The sequence below is a fragment of the Haliotis asinina genome, chromosome 8, assembly GCF_037392515.1.
Source record: "Haliotis asinina isolate JCU_RB_2024 chromosome 8, JCU_Hal_asi_v2, whole genome shotgun sequence".
NCBI lineage: Eukaryota > Metazoa > Mollusca > Gastropoda > Lepetellida > Haliotidae > Haliotis > Haliotis asinina.
The window spans coordinates 9,608,128-9,621,492 of NC_090287.1; the positions used below are offsets into that span (position 1 = coordinate 9,608,128).

Consider the following 13,365-nt stretch of genomic DNA (forward strand, 5'->3'; position numbering starts at 1 on the left):
GTTTTGTCCTTAGCTAACAATGGGTCATGTTTAGAGAGTGAAGAGGTTAATAACGAAACTGAGAGAGGAGGAAAACTCGGGCAAACTGCAGGATTTGTGTGCTGTATAATGACACACACAGGAATACTCCTGCTATATGTCTGTGTTCCATAAATAGTAGTTCCCTCCACTGTCAAGCATTGAACATGCAAACTGTTCACTATCCTGAAAAATGTGTTGACATCTTGGCTTGGATATACTGTGCATCTTTTTAAGTCCATAGTCCATCCCCAGCAAGGTGATTGTTCCAGCTCATGACCCATCTCCAACAAGGTGATTGTTCCAACCCAAGATCCACCTCCAGCCAGGTGACTGTTCAAGTCCAGGACCCACCTTTAACAAGGTGATTGTTCCAGCCCAAGACCCACCTCCAGCCAGGTGACTGTTTAAGTCCAGGACCCACCTTTAACAAGGTGACTGTTCCCGCCCAAGACCCACCTCCAGCAAGGTGATTGTTCCAACCTAATACCCACCTTCAGCAAGGTGATTGTTCAAGTCCAAAACCCACCTCCAACAAGGTGATTGTTCCAGCCCAAGACCCACCTCCAGCAAGGTGATTGTACAAGTCCAGGACCCACCTCCAACAAGGTGATTGTTCAAGCCCAAGACCCACCTCCATCAAGGTGATTGTTCCAGCCCAAGACCCACCTCCAGCAAGGTGATTGTTCAAGTCCAGGACCCACCTCCAACAAGGTGATTGTTCCAGCCCAAGACCCACCTCCAGCAAGGTGATTGTTCCAGCCCAAGACCCACCTCCAGCAAGGTGATTGTTCAAGTCCAAAACCCACCTCCAACAAGGTGATTGTTCCAGCCCAAGACCCACCTCCAGCAAGGTGATTGTACAAGTCCAGGACCCACCTCCAACAAGGTGATTGTTCAAGCCCAAGACCCACCTCCATCAAGGTGATTGTTCCAGCCCAAGACCCACCTCCAGCAAGGTGATTGTTCAAGTCCAGGACCCACCTCCATCAAGGTGATTGTTCCAGCCCAAGACCCACCTCCAGCAAGGTGATTGTTCAAGTCCAGGACCCACCTCTAGTAGGCATGGCTGACATAAGAAAATGTTTCAAGGAACAGAAATTGACTTACTACCCATTGTTTCTGTACTGGGGGCCGCCTGAAGCGATGAGGATGATGTCGATGTACTGGCCGGCTCTCGAGCCCCTCCCTTGTTGAGTCCAGGTATTTATGCTCCAACAACTGCTGACAAGTGTGACGCTTGTCAGGGTCCATTACTAGACAACACTGTAAAAGACACTTGCCTTATAGGATACCATCAACATTAAGTATCAGTGATGACAGAATTAATGAAACATGCATGCACACATACAGACAGAGAGAAGGGTTATGTTTTAATCATCAATGGGACTATATAAAATCTTACCATTAAGAAATGGACTGCAATAGGATTTTGATCTTTAAACTTGGATTCAAGGGGTTCCTGTCAAGAAAAAAAGCACAACAAATTAGCAATACAGCTGGCTCTATAACTGTACACAACAGATCATGAGTGTGGTGGTCAAACAACCAGTAATTAACAGCTGTAGGTTTTGACAGACTATTATTTGTATACTGCATGAGCCATGTAATCAGACGAATACATGGTATATATCCAAGTCATCCAGTCAACAGAAGTAAAACAAAGTCAGCAGTCATGGCTTGTAGACTAATTTGGCAAAGGTGGTAACTATGAATGAAGGGGTTAAAACCAGTTTTGTTTTATTATGTTAAGATAACTTTGGCGTACCCAACAAGGAACTCTATGAAGTTGCCGACAAATCTTGTATCATCTGTGCCTGTTGGAGCTGTGCAGGAACATAACTGCTATACCAACGAGCTGCTATACCATAGCACCATGTACAACTTACCATGTGTGTTGGTTCAGGAATCGTCATCCCCTTGAAGAAAGCGTTACTGTTAAAGATTTCTAAATGCCGAGGCAGTAAATCCCCTGGAATGAATAACAAAAAACTGTCACTATCAACACGTAAGTTTCTGAATATAATTGACATTTTATATGTATCCTGATTCATGCTTATTATGCTTATCTCCTCCCTCTATGCGAAGACAGTGGAACACTTGAAATCCCCTGAAGTTCTCTTCTAACTGAAGTGGATGTACAATACACTAACCCACCAGAAGCCTCCCTATCCCACTATTACGGTCACATGACCAGCCATACTTGCTGAATCTCTAAAGCCCGACATGAGAATTACTGTGAATGCAGCTTGCCTGAGAGGAGAGGGCTTGATGCCATGAGTCAGGATAAGCATATAAGTATTTACTCAGAAAATTACATATTTTGCCTTATCCTGACTCATGCTTATCATAGCTACTGAATCTGACAGAAAGAGCGATAGGTCAGGCCATTCTGGATTCTGTCGACTGCCATATGATTACAGCCATTATAAAGACCAGTCGTGACATTTTTTCACGTACCAGTACAGGGTCATAATCATTCATGCTAGCCTGTTCAAGATGTGGACATGGACTCTCAACCATTACACTCTGCAGAGCATTATGGTCTCAACAAGTCATGTGATAAATGGGTGAGTGAAACGGCTTTGTGGAACCATTAGTTGTTGTATTCAAGCAAAGTCCAATCCAATGGCTCGTAGACATCACTTGTGAGGTGTTGTAGTACAACTTTCAAGTCCCACACTGGAGCAGTAAATCTGCATTGTTCGTCTTCCAGCTTGAATGAGCATAGTAAGACGAGTAGTTCAGGTACTTTATACAGCTGGATTCATGTTTTCATGGTGATAACAAAGCTGAGTCCTGCCAAGTATTATCGAGAGTGTAGAAGTTTTCAGTCCTCTGGTATGTCGTAGATGACATAAGTATTCTGCTATTTGAGGATGTGTGGAGTTCATTACAATGAAGCCTTTCTTTTTGATGTATGTTTCAATCTGCATCCACTTATCGTCATATAATGTGCTGGTAGATCTACATAGAGCTAAGGTGACTGCCTTCACAGCTCTAGCAGAATATCTTCATGTTTTATGAAAGCTTTTATACGATCCACACGTGAAGTTGGAACGATGTTGGATTGTTGTGTGCTTGTTTGGTGTGCAGATGGATGAGTAGGTTTTTCCACTCTGGTAGTTGCAGTGTTGGTTGTCCTATTTCCGTGATGAGTACTGGGATCTCTTGCTGGCCAGTAAGGCGCGACAAAAATCAGTTGAATCAGGATCGTCTATTTTATCTTCCCTGTGATTTTCAGCAGTAGTACTGGAGGGGGGAATACGTAAGCGTTCAGTCCTTCCCACGAGATGCTGACAGCATCTGTTGCCCACATTAAAGAATCAGGTACTGGAGATACGACATGAGATCATGCTGATTCTTGCTTGTTTATGTAGGACGCTACTATGGAGTTGTCTGTATGAACCATCAGTAGTTTGTTCCTCAATGCTGTTGACCAATGGCATACTGCATTGATTAGAGCTTTTAACTCTAGGCGGTTCAGCACAGGTCTAGTAGTTGAAGACTTAGTCTTTGATGAAGACGATTTCAGCTTCATAATCTTAGGTAGAGATCCCGAATGCGATGACGTTTTCTTCTGAGATCAAGATGAAGACTCACAGATATCTCGACCATGCCTCCTGGGTAATTCTGGCAATTACAATCCAAAAACCAAATACAACATAATGTAGACTATAGGACCAAAAATTAAACAAGATCTTATAGCCGTATTGGGGCCCAAAGTGCCTCCAACCGTCTTTGTTGAGCGATGAAGGAAAGAGTGGCAAGCATGGCTGGTCATGGCGAAATGGTGGGAAAGGGAAGCTTCCGGTGGGTGAGTGCATTGTACATTTGCTTCAAATATATGGGAACTGCAAGGGATTTCAAGTGTTCCACTATCTTCGCACATATGGAGGAGATTATGGTAAGCATAATTAGGATGAGTCAGGATAAGGAAAAATACTTGAACATGTAAACTGACATTTGAACACCAAAGAATTCCTAATTTTGATGTGACAAAAATACCAATAACATCATACAGAGAAACAAGTGTAATAAAAAAAATTGTGGATGGAGGTAAAGAACTTCTTGTCTTAATATTTAACATTAAATACTTCAGAGGTCCCAAGAAAAGCTGGATTCAAACACTCTTGCAGAAAAGCTGAAGGAGCCATGGATGACAACTTAGCATGAACAGAGAGATTTTTCTGGGGTACATCTTCTCCCCATCATCAGGAAGATCTGGGCCCACTTGCACAAAACGATCTTAGAGCTACAATTATTGTAAATCCTTAAGATTGCGATCTTAGGCTTCGGCTACAATCGCCATCCACTTGCACAAAGCAATTGTAGGCTAAGATCATTATAAGTTACAATCAAAACTTACAATTGGTCGGAAGCAATTGTAAGGAGCTAAGATCATTGTAGTCAGTAGCAAAATGGCGTCCACGTTGGTGTCAATTTCACGCAAATAATTAGCTTTACGTTTGGGGATTGCTTTCACATTACATAAAACTGTATGATTCGCCTCGACACTTCAGCGACACGGAGAATGCAACATCGATTTAACGTCAGAAATATCGTTATTTGCGGTAGTGAACAACAGAAATATCGAGTCGATATCACAGAGTACAATTCTCACCCGATTCAGTGTTGGAAAACGTATGAACACCATGCCCTTTTGATAAACAAGGAAAGGATAGTAACGAAAGGTGTCTGCATGCGATTAGCAGTGGCCATGACCTTTTCAAAAACTCAAGGGCAGCTAATCTTAGTTTTTACACAAGATGGGAGTGGTTTCCCTTTGCATATTATGCCGTTGCCGTAAAATCCTCAATGCCTAAATACAATGCATGTTTTGTTGTGACAGAACAGATCTCCACGTGTTTCTTTTCGGTTAATGATTTTGTCTTAGTTTATCATTGAAATAATCTACAGTTGGATAACGTGCAGAATTATGTTTTTTCTAGTTGTGAAAATTGAATCTGACGAGAGACAAGAGTTGTAAACTATGCATTTTAAATAAGTATTCTTCAAACGGGAAAAATACACATGCTGGGGTATGTGAAATTTGCATAAAACGTTTTTTTTTAACAGAATGAAAAAATAATTACCAACAAAATATCATAAAGAAATTAATATACTAGGGATGAGCATTCAACAACACATACAACACACACGAAATAAGTTACGTTTTCATGTTTCCCTGTTATGAATTTTCCACAACACTCCAACAGTCATGTCACACTTTCATATCTTTACAAATCTAATGCTTGTGGGATATATTTGGGATTTTACTCCAAATAACACCTACAAGAAGCCGAACATAGTTTGACAGCCACTGACAAATCATGGTACATTTAGGCGTTATGTCATAAGTAAATTTTATTTATGTGCTATCTTTTAATTTCATGATTATTATGTCAATAACTCAAGACCCAATGTGTTAACGTATTTGTTTGCATTTCATTACTTGCATAAAACATGATATTTCTGTGGTTGCAGTATCACGTCTAGTTCATAAAAAAATTAGAATGTAGAAAAGTTAGAGAATAACCCCTGAGGTACCAGTGATTATAATGTTACCTTCCACGTTATCGCTTCTTTCTTCAACGTTATCATTTCCTTCAAAGACTTGTGGGTTGGGGTTTTGGGGGGTTTTGTTTTGTTTTCATGAAAACTCTGCAAGGTGCGATTAAGGAAGGGGTGTAATTTGCGTGCAGTAACCAGTTCCACGTTTTATTTGCGCTGCATGCTATGCGCACTTGAAGACAACTGTAGACAGGAGTCGAGTTTAAGAAATTTGTACCTCCAACGTTGAAGAGTTCGATCATAGTTAAGATTACGATCTTAAATTCATGCTGTCTTAAGATCGTGTTTGTGCAAGTGGATTATAGCAATTGTATGGTGATTGTAAAGTTGATTGTAGGGGCCTAAGATTGATTGTAACTAAGATTGCTCTGCGCAAGCGGGCCCAGAACTTTAAGGCTTAACGTAAAGCCTTACTGTTCAGTTGTACCGGATAATTGGGCTAGAACAAGCCCAGAAACGTGGTGGTCCGGAATAAAACAAGAAGATGTAACCCAGAAAAATCTCTATGTTCATCATATAGCATCTTCTAAAATGCCAATGCATCTTATTCGGTAACTTAGTAGCTAATCTCTCAGCAGCTAATCTCTAATATAAATGAAATTCTAATCCTGAATACACCTTATCAGAACCTACCTAAGCTTTTTCTGATGAGGAATAACTGGTCCACATCTGACCGCCCTGGCCACAAGGCCTCTCCGGTCATGAGTTCGGCCAGCACACAGCCGATGGCCCATACATCAACAGGGGGGCCGTACTGGGTATCTCCGACTAGCAACTCTGGGGCTCTGTACCAACGTGTGGCAACATAGTCTGTGTACTCATCTCCAGGACCAGCTGAAAACATGAAATCCCCATTCAGAATCAAGTACTTCAGAATTTTCACAGTTAAGAGATTCATCTCACAAGCCCCTAGAACATGTAGAACAAACAACTCCATTTCTTTTGGGTGGGGTGAGTGAGTATGGTTTTAACAAGATTCCAGCAATATCATGGTAGGGTACACCAGAAATGTGCTTCACACATATTACCCATGATGGGAATCAAACCTGGGTCTTCAACATGATGGGCTGATGCTTTAACCAACAGGCCTACCCAACTGAACACACCCCACACCCCACACCCCACACCCCACACCCAACACAATTTCTGTGGCCTACTGTGTCTTGCCATGCTTCTGTATGTACCATCATTCTCAGATAACACAACACTTGACTCAATAGCATTCAGTGATCTTCAGACTGAGCAGCCCTCAAATAGCTCAAAGAACTAAACACGATGACAGAAATGTTCCTTTACTGTTAACTACTTACTGACTGTCCTCGCAAAACCAAAATCACACAGTTTGACAACCCCGTGTCTAGTGATGAGGATGTTTTCTGGCTTTACGTCTCTGTGAATAGCCTGCAATAAATTTTACAAAAATATCAGTATCACCATGTGACAGTCAACACAGTTGACGTCATACATGCTCTCTTTAAGAGCTAATCCATGATACTAACAACAAAATACTCAGAACAGTGTACATATTGCAACCATACATGCCAAGCTGTGTTTGAAATGAACATGGAAAGACAACAATCGGTGTTCAAAAATAAAGACAAACTCCTAGGGTTCTAATCAGGTCATTAGTGTGTTATCAGCTGGCTACCCTAACACACCTCACTCATGTATGGAAACAATCAGTGTCTTTGGTGCGACAAGTGAACGCTTTAACCACCTGAATAGCCCACTGTCCCTTAGCTATAAAATGATTGTGTGTGTAGGGTTATATGCTGCAATACCAGTAAGGGATGCCATCAAAAGCTGGTAAAGGAGTTTCTACTATAATAATACGCTTTTGGCAATGAATTTGGTTTTATGGTTAAACAAGTGAATGGTTCAAACGTTTAGCTTCATTACCACCCCAGCTATCAAATGTTGCTGTATCTTTAGTCAACACATATAGTGACATACACTCACAGTATACTGTATGATATGGGGTACAGGCTGAACATGATGCAGGCTACTCCCCACTACAACCTGAAATCAGTACTTGAATGATTTGTCTAGGAAAAGGGCCAAAGCTATAGAAAACACCCTACTGGCACAACATATACTTCATATACTCATGCCTGCAATGATTTTATTCCCGTCTACACTCCTGGCAACTCCTGGTTTTATCCAGCCTTCCAGAAACCCACCAGTTGAACTTAGGTGTTATTAGTAGGACCCAGACTTTCAAAGATCTCTTTGCGCTATGATAGTCATAAGCCAATGTTTATGTATGGCACTTACGACAATCTTAGCTCTATGAGAGCTTTGAAAATATGGGCACTAGTTGCTCAGACTTGTCTAGTCCAAATTTGATTATTCATAGGGCATTTTCATGCAGCTGACTGTCGTGTTACAACAATGAAAATAAAAACTGCCCTGATGATATGTGTGGTGATGTTTATCTTGTTCTTAGCAGCTAATGAATCAGTTAACTGAGGTTGTGTCTCACTGAAGTCCAATGAGCCCTTCTGTGTATGAACTTTGTGTGAACCTACTATTGTCCAACACTGAAGTACCGGTAATCTTTAGAGCATGACATCAAGCCAGAAGCATTACAATTTGTGCAATGTAAACAGAACAATCATTGCTGTGAGAATTTGGTGCTAACCCATCACTGGAAACCACCCTTTTGCTTGATTTTGGTGGTCACAAACAACCAACTCATGGAAAAGTAGCCCTAATGTAGCCATGGATGAAAGGCTTGATGGGGGAACCACTGTATACAAAATACATATCCTTGAAGTATTGACAATGAATGCTTCTGATAACCTATAATAACTTTTCCAACACCAACACTTATTGAAAACATGATATTTCTCACAAATATCAGAGTCTGTAGGAAGTGCACTAAAACTGACATCCTATCAGACGTCTCAATCAGATGGTTTAATACTGGCATTTGCAACCACTGATTAAGCCATCAGAACAAAGAATTGTTCAAAACTGAAAGTAGAATTTACACAGTACACATTTACACAGTAATCATAATAACAGATTCACTCACATTGTGTTGATGACAGAACTTGACAGCTTGAATCACTTGATATACAAGTTTTTTTGTTTCTTTTTCTTTTACCCTGAAAACATAAAGAAAACATTTATTAAAAGAAATAAGTAGATACAATTCCATCTTCAATTATCCAGTGTATTATGCATACCCAGTGTATTATGCATACTGTACATACTTTAGTACTGATCATAAATCAAATAATGTGATGATTCAAACAACTGTCCACCCAAATAAGGTGCATCAGAACAAGATATTCTGTGCCAAATTAGCGGCAAGTGGGATGGAAATAGTGAGGTCACTTTAGAAACAAAGCTACAACTGTAACTCACAGTAAGTCCTGGGAGCTTATCTTGATAGAGAGTAAATAGAACCCACTGGATAACAAATGATGTTGTGCAACATGCACACTGTGGTATGGTTCCATCTTTACAACAAGTTGGCCAACATGACCACCAGCATTCCAGACTGGATCACTAACAGTTGGATGAAAGGGTCTCCTCATTTAATGACACAAAACATCAATGTCAAGGAGTCCATCTCTTCCAACATTCAGTATTAAAAGCACAAAACACCTGTACGCTGTAGATCAGTTGTTCATTCAAACACTAAAAACCTGAAAACCATGAGCACTAACAGTGTATGAAATAAGGTCCGTCCGACTGCCCGAAAGGAGCAACATTTCTGACGGACGGTCTAGTTTCACAACTAGCCAGCCCGATTTTCTCATAAAAGTAAGATTACAAGTCTTAAGATGTTCCATACATCTGAGAAAATTCACCATACCGTGGTGTCTGCTCTGGTTAAATCAATTTTGGGCCGGTAATATTTTGCAGTTTTTGACTCATTTCATACAATGGCTCTAATAGGGATGTCCCCTGAATATGGACTACTGCCTGTATGTCCTGTCAATAACAGTCACCAACACTAACCATGTGGGCACGACATTGAACACAGCAACAGGATTACAAAATTTTGCTTCAAAATAGATCTTGATAAACAGACATTCAATTTTTAATCTTTAATCATCTTAATGGTAACTTGAAACTACTACTTACACAACTTACAACTTTTCTTTTCCACATTTCTAGACTATTGTTGTTACATTACTTATATACACTGCAAAAATACACAATCATGGTAATATAGTAGTTCATATGTACATATTTTGTATGTATCTATGAAAAGTAAAAAGATTCTGCTACCGAAATCATACAAAAATAAGGTAAAAGATAATCTTTAAACAGATACATTGTAATTTTTGTATCAACATGATCAGCGCCCTCGTGCTTTAACTATAAATTGTTCAGGGTGAAAGTGAAGCTTTATTACACTATACATGATGGTAGAACGAACTGTATTTCTTAATTCAACTTCAAGAAATACTGCTTGAGGAAATGTTTCCTCATCGTTAATATTTAGGGGGGATACGGGCGGAAGTCTTACCCTGACTTCAGCTCTGTGGGCAGATGCTATAAGCATGTCACTTTAGAGGCAATCTGCATTGTATCAATACAGTGTACGGAAGTCTTGGGCCACTGAAACCTTCTTATATAGTTATAAAGAGGATAAGGGTTTTTATTACTCACCCGTTGCAGATATCACTGTTTAATCATTTTTGTGTAATAACATTGTGTGATGCTGTACGTATGACATTGAAGTGTTTTACAGTTGTGACATCGCAATGCTTATACCTCTGTCACAATAGTATTCGACCTTGCTTGACTCACAGAAAACAATATGACAGTAAACAGGACACTTTTTGACACTATATTACTGATTAGGTTTATGATCAAATCAGCACAATTGAATCAATTGTTAAATCTACAATGAGAATGTAATACGTTTCAATGTGTTTGGTATTTCCAGGTCCATTTGCGGTAAAATGCTATAGCAAATATAGCATATACATGTTAGTGGGCTTCAATTCAGTGAATCAATTATCTTGAATTTTTTATATTTAATAAAAAAAAATTCAGGTCAGAAGATCTTAAATACCCATTAAAAAAAATCAAGAGCTCATAATTACCTGTACATACGTGTGAACTATAAAAGTCTATGCATCCTGGTAACTGTAAAATGTAATTGAGTGTCTCTTGTGTCTCCTTACCCTCTAGGGTTCCTCTCCAGCTCTCCCAGGAGTGTGTCATCGACATACTCAAATACCAGGTGGAGCTTCTTCTTTCTCCGGAACACCTCCAGCAATGACACTAAATTTTCATGTTTCAATTGCTGAAAGACAATAAGTAAACAATATTTAAACAAATCTGATATGAAATATTACAAAGAAGTTTCAAACAGAGCATGTTCAGTGAAAACAATGCAGTTAGCTTTATCAATACATTTGCTGATGATTACGATTAAGCAAAGCACCTTTCACTGTCATGTCAGTTAGAATTGATTATGTACATAGTATGCGATGTCAATGAGGATATTCAATAAGTCAATGATTTTCATTAGTAAATATACCAATATGTAATCAGCTAATGTTATTGACGATTTTAATGTGGTGTTATACTTATTCCACATAGATCAATGGTAGGGAAAATATGTAAACTTTTCATCATGTTATTTCCAGTGGACCTATTACAACTGCCTGCATAATTTACCTAGTATGAGATTAAAACAAACTTTTGGAAAGTGTTATGAAGTTATCTCAGGCTAAACTTTGAGACTCAGGAACTGTTCATTTGAAGCTTTAGACAAAACAAAATGTCCAAGTAAGCCTAAACATGGTGCACACTGCTGACCCCAGTAGATTAAAAAAGTGCTCAAAAATGGCTTTCAGATCACAGACGGAGGTGTTTTTATTTATTTTGTACACATGTAGTTTACTTGCATTTATCATATTTATGTACCTTGCAATTTTGTAAGTCCAAAATGCAATTTTCAGAAGGAAAGATCAGCTGTCAGCTGTGTGAACATTTGCATCTTAAAGTTTCCATCAAATTTTAATTTGACATTTAGTGACAGCCAAATACCTGTAACTGGGATAGCATTTGTCATTCTTTAGTTATGCTTTATCCACCAGACCAGAGAGGTGATGTGCACTGTATCAAACACAATTAATTCTGTTCCAGTTGTATTTGATTATAAAATATATTTACACGGTTATAAACCAACTTTGCCAATATTATGGGATTATGGTTACCATGGTTACATAAAACCTGTAAACAGTGCTGTTTTGGACTTGCATAAAAGGGGACAGTACCATCAACCAGTCTGAAACATTGTTTGTAAACACCACTCAATATCCCCCCTGGCATCAGCTTGCCTTACATTGACTGACTGAGCAAGAAGTTCTGCTCAGGTGACCACCCCACAAGTGCAGATGACAGGCATGTAGTGTGACCAGGCTATACTCCTGTTTGTAAACAAACACACTTCTCAAAGATTATTAAGCATTTCTTAAGATGCGTATCTAAATACTTACAGTTGTCCAAAATGACTTGTTTGTTTGTTGTTTAATACCACACTCGGCCATGTTCAAGCTATTTGGTGGTGGACTGTATTATTTAAACAAGCCTGGACAACCTGTACCAACTCTTACCCAAAAAATGCTGGACTTGTACTGAAAACAACCGAATCTGTACTCTATCAGAATACACGATTTGCAGTGATTGTTTGTAATGAGAACAACATCAAAGAACTGAAGAAATTCTGTGCAGAAATACACTTCTCAAAGATTATTAAGCATTTCCTAAGATCCTTATCTAAATACTTACAGTTGTCCAAAATGATTTGTTTGTTTGTTTAATGCCACACTCGGCCATGTTCAAGCTATTTGGTGGCGGTCTGTATCATGTGTATTATTTAAACGAGCCTGGACAACCTGTACCAACTCGTACCCAAAAAAATGCAAAACTTGTACTCAAAAAGATGAATCTGTACTCTATCAAAATACATGATTTGCAGTGAATGTTTCTATTGAGAACATCAAAGAACTCAAGAAATTCTGTGCAGTAACTCTGAAATGATGTTTGGGACGAACGATGTTGTGTGAAACAGATGTTGTTATAATGAACCTAAAAGTCAAAACCCCCAAACACGATTAGTGATTTCATTGTGTCTAAAAACAGCTCTTGACTGTGACTGTGCTTGACTTCTGTCTCTTGTAACATTTGAATATTGAAATCAGCTTTAACTCACAATTTTATTCTGACATACAGCTAGGTTAACAAGGTTAACGGAAAGATTCATCCGAATTTGAGTACATGTCAAACAGATATGGTAGATATGCTCCAATACAGGTACAAGTCTGACAAGGGCTTCTGGTAACCCTTCAGTATGAAACTCGGTGGTATAAAGTACACTGTATGCAACGTGGTAGAAAAATTATACGTTTGACAGTTTGGTTACCTTTAACATCCGCACTTCCCTCAATGCAATCTTTCGGATCTGAGGGTCATCTTCAGACTCCACGAATTTTTTAATGGCCACCAATTGTCCAGTTTCTCTGTGACGACACTTGAAAACAACACCATACGATCCTTCTCCAATCTTCATAATTCTTTCATATTTATCCATTTCTGATTTCTTTGTAGACTAGAAAATTCAAATGAAAAATTTGGCACTTATTCACAATAAATAGCTGATTCAAAATAATGAAGACGATGAATATATCATCTAAGATTATGAATCATTCATTGACAAACTCTTTCCTTTCTGTGCATTCCTTGTTCATAAATCCAGTGTAGGTTAATAAAATATCCGGTATGTCTCCAATCAGCATA

The 13,365-nt window shown here is 39.1% G+C and overlaps 1 protein-coding gene across 2 annotated transcripts in view; it reads right to left on the bottom strand.

Moving 5' to 3' along the window:
- LOC137294512 (cyclin-dependent kinase-like 4) overlaps positions 1–13,365 on the bottom strand; it is a 33,789-nt gene that overhangs the window by 4,755 nt on the left and 15,669 nt on the right. For both annotated transcript variants that reach the window (XM_067825545.1, XM_067825546.1), the window contains exons 2-9: positions 12,992–13,177; positions 10,743–10,864; positions 8,630–8,702; positions 6,903–6,993; positions 6,226–6,426; positions 1,908–1,990; positions 1,424–1,480; positions 1,129–1,284 (exon numbers count right to left, since the gene is read on the bottom strand). In XM_067825545.1, coding sequence (XP_067681646.1) covers positions 1,129–1,284; positions 1,424–1,480; positions 1,908–1,990; positions 6,226–6,426; positions 6,903–6,993; positions 8,630–8,702; positions 10,743–10,864; positions 12,992–13,177 — 969 coding nt within the window. The remainder of the gene's footprint in view (positions 1–1,128; positions 1,285–1,423; positions 1,481–1,907; positions 1,991–6,225; positions 6,427–6,902; positions 6,994–8,629; positions 8,703–10,742; positions 10,865–12,991; positions 13,178–13,365) is intronic.